Raw genomic sequence first — 3,067 nt, 5'->3', positions numbered from 1 at the left:
AAAAAAGGGGACAGATATGGGGGAAAAATAGCTTCTCGGTGTTTTCACGTAGAAGTGACATCACCTTCAGGTGGTATAAAAATGATTTGTATATTATGATATTACTGTAAAGTAATTGTTAGAAAATGCTGCAAAAAAGGACAGATATGGGGGAAAAATAGCTTCTCAGTGTTTTCACGTGGAAGTGACATCACCTTCAGGTGGTATAAAAAATGATTTATATGTTATAATATTACTGTAAAATAATTGTTAGACAATGAGGCAAAAAAAAAAGTGACAGCTATGGGGGGGCAACAATCGCTTCTGGGTTTTTTCGCTCCCGGGCGCGTGGAAGTGACATCTCCTTCAGGTGGTTAAAAAAAAAAGGCTTTCAGAGTGTCTTTTTTTTTTTTTTTCGGCGGGTAGTGTGAGGAGACATGATGTTAAATGACACGCTTCCTGCAGCCAACTCTTCGTCGTTCTTATCCCCGCAGTTACGTCACGACGGATCAAACAGCTACCGGCTCATGCAGCTCGGGTGCCTGGAGTCCGTGGCCAACTCCTCGGTCGCCTACTCCTCCTCCTCCCCGCTCACCTACCCGGCGCCGGCGGGCACGGAGTTCGCGTCTCCGTACTTCTCGGCCAACCACCAGTACACGCCCCTGCACCACCAGTCCTTCCACTATGAGTTCCAGCACTCGCACCCGGCCGTGGCCCCGGAGGCCTACGGGCTCAACTCGCTGCACTCGGGCCAGTACTACCAGCAGATCCACCACGGAGAGCCCGCGGACTTCATCAACCTGCACAGCGCGCGTTCGGCGCTCAAGTCGTCGTGCTTGGACGAGCAGCAGCGGCGGGAGCTGGGCTGCCTCGACGCCTACCGCCGCCACGACTTGTCGCTCATGACGTCACACGGCTCGCAGGCCTACGGCGTCGGGATGCACCACGCCGACCAGAGACTGCTGCCGGCGGCCGGCCTGGGCCTCCCTTCTGCCGCGGACGATCTGCAGGTACCGCCGACCTCCATCCATGTTGAGTGCATAGTGCTGGATGTAGTATTCTATATATACACACACCGTATTTCCTTGAATTGCCGCCGGGGCGCTAATCAATTTAAAACCTCTTCTCACTCCTGTGCTTAATAAAGGCATGCGGTAAAAGTAAGCATGCGCTAATTATTTTAAAACCACTTCTCACTCCGGCACTTACCAAAGGCATGCAGTAAAAATTTGAGTGTGACGTAAGCTTGGACCTTAAATCCTACTGAATAGCTCTTAATTTTCTTCCCTTTATGCGATTTCAAATTACAGGTATTGAAATCAGCCTCCTCCATTTTGAAAATGATGACAGGGGGAGTGTCACTTGTGACGTCAAGAGTTTGACCAGGCGGTAATACTAAGCATGCGCTAATTATTTCAAAACCACTTCTCACTCTGGCACTTACCAAAGGCACACAGTAAAACTTTGAGTGTGATGTAAGCTTGGACCTTAAATCCTACTGAATAGCTCTTAATTTTCTTCCCTTTATGCGATTTCAAATTACCGGTATTGAAATCAGCCTCCTCCATTTTAAAAATGATGACAGGGGAAGTGTCACTCCTGACGTCACGAGTTAGACAAGGCGGTAATACTAAGCATGCGCTAATTATTCTGCGAAGCGAGTTTGACCCGGCAGTAATTCGAGGCAGGCGCAAATTATATGCCTTGCGCCAATTCAAGAAATACGATATATATATATATATATATATATATATATATATATATATATATATATATATATATATATATATATATATATATATATATATATATATATATATTAGGGGTGTGGGGAAAAATCAATTCGAATATGAATCGATTTGTTTATGTTGTGCGATTCAGAATCGATTGTAATTTTTTAAAAAATCGATTTTTTTATTTTAATGTTTTTTTTGTTTTTTTTTAATCAATCCAACAAACCACTACACAGCAATACCATAACAATGCAATCCAATTCCAAAACCAAACCTGACCCAGCAACACTCAGAACTGCAATAAACAGCAGCAATTGACAGGAGACACAAACTAGACACAGAACAAACCAAAAGTATTGAAACAAAAATTAATATCATCAACAACAGTATCAATATTAGTTAGAATTTCAGCATAGCAGTGATTAAAAATCCCTCATTGACATTATCATTACACATTTATAAAAATAAATAAAAAAGTGTCTCAGTGGCTTACACTTGCATCGCATCTCATAGGTTTGACAACACACTGTGTCCAATGTTTTCACAAAAATAAAATAAGTCATATTTTTGGTTCTTTTAATAGTTAAAACAAATTTACATCATTGCATTTACTTGATAAAACATTGTCCTTTACAATTATAAAAGCTTTATACAAAAATATACTACTCTGCTTGCATGTCAGCAGACTGGGGTAGATCCTGCTGAAATCCTATGTATTGAATGAATACAGAATCCTTTTAAATCGGGGAAAAAAATCGTTTTTGAATCGAGAATCGAATCGAAAAAATTGAAATTATCGAATCATGACCCCAAAAATCGATATTGAATCGAATCGTGGGACACCCAAAGATTCACAGTCCTAATATATATATATATATATATATATATATATATATATATATATATATATATATATATATATATATATATATATATATATATATATATATATCGTAGTATTGTCCAGTTTTGTGTACTGTCCTGTAGTCAGGTATTGTATGGCATATATAATTAATAAAATGTACAGTACAGCTAAATGCATGAGTTGCATCCACAGTAGTACAAACCACAAAGTACATTTGTTATTTTTAAGGAAAAAAAAAAATAAAGTCAAGTATAGTCAAATATCTTGTCCAGTGAGTCTACAGTCTAATACAGTACTTGGACTCTTTATATACCGTATTTCCTTGAATTGCCGCCGGGCATATAGTATGTGCCTGCCTTGAATTACTGCCGGGTCAAACTCGCTTCCCAAAATAATTAGTGCATGCTTAGTATTACCGCCTGGTCAAACTCGTGACATCACGAGTGACACTTCCCCTGTCATCTTTTTCAAAATGGAGGAGGCTGATTTC

The 3,067-nt window shown here is 40.1% G+C and overlaps 1 protein-coding gene across 1 annotated transcript in view; it reads left to right on the top strand.

The window, feature by feature from the left end:
* Positions 1-416: 416 nt before the first annotated feature.
* The window catches only part of tfap2d (transcription factor AP-2 delta (activating enhancer binding protein 2 delta)), a 42,262-nt gene continuing 39,611 nt past the window's right edge, over positions 417-3,067 (top strand). The window contains exon 1 of the mRNA XM_061885639.1: positions 417-989. Coding sequence (XP_061741623.1) covers positions 417-989 — 573 coding nt within the window. The remainder of the gene's footprint in view (positions 990-3,067) is intronic.

This window comes from Nerophis ophidion, linkage group LG24 (genome assembly GCF_033978795.1).
Source record: "Nerophis ophidion isolate RoL-2023_Sa linkage group LG24, RoL_Noph_v1.0, whole genome shotgun sequence".
In the NCBI taxonomy this organism is placed as follows: Eukaryota; Metazoa; Chordata; class Actinopteri; order Syngnathiformes; family Syngnathidae; genus Nerophis; species Nerophis ophidion.
Note: the sequence above shows the minus strand (reverse complement) of the source record. Positions and strands in the feature narration are given on the sequence as shown.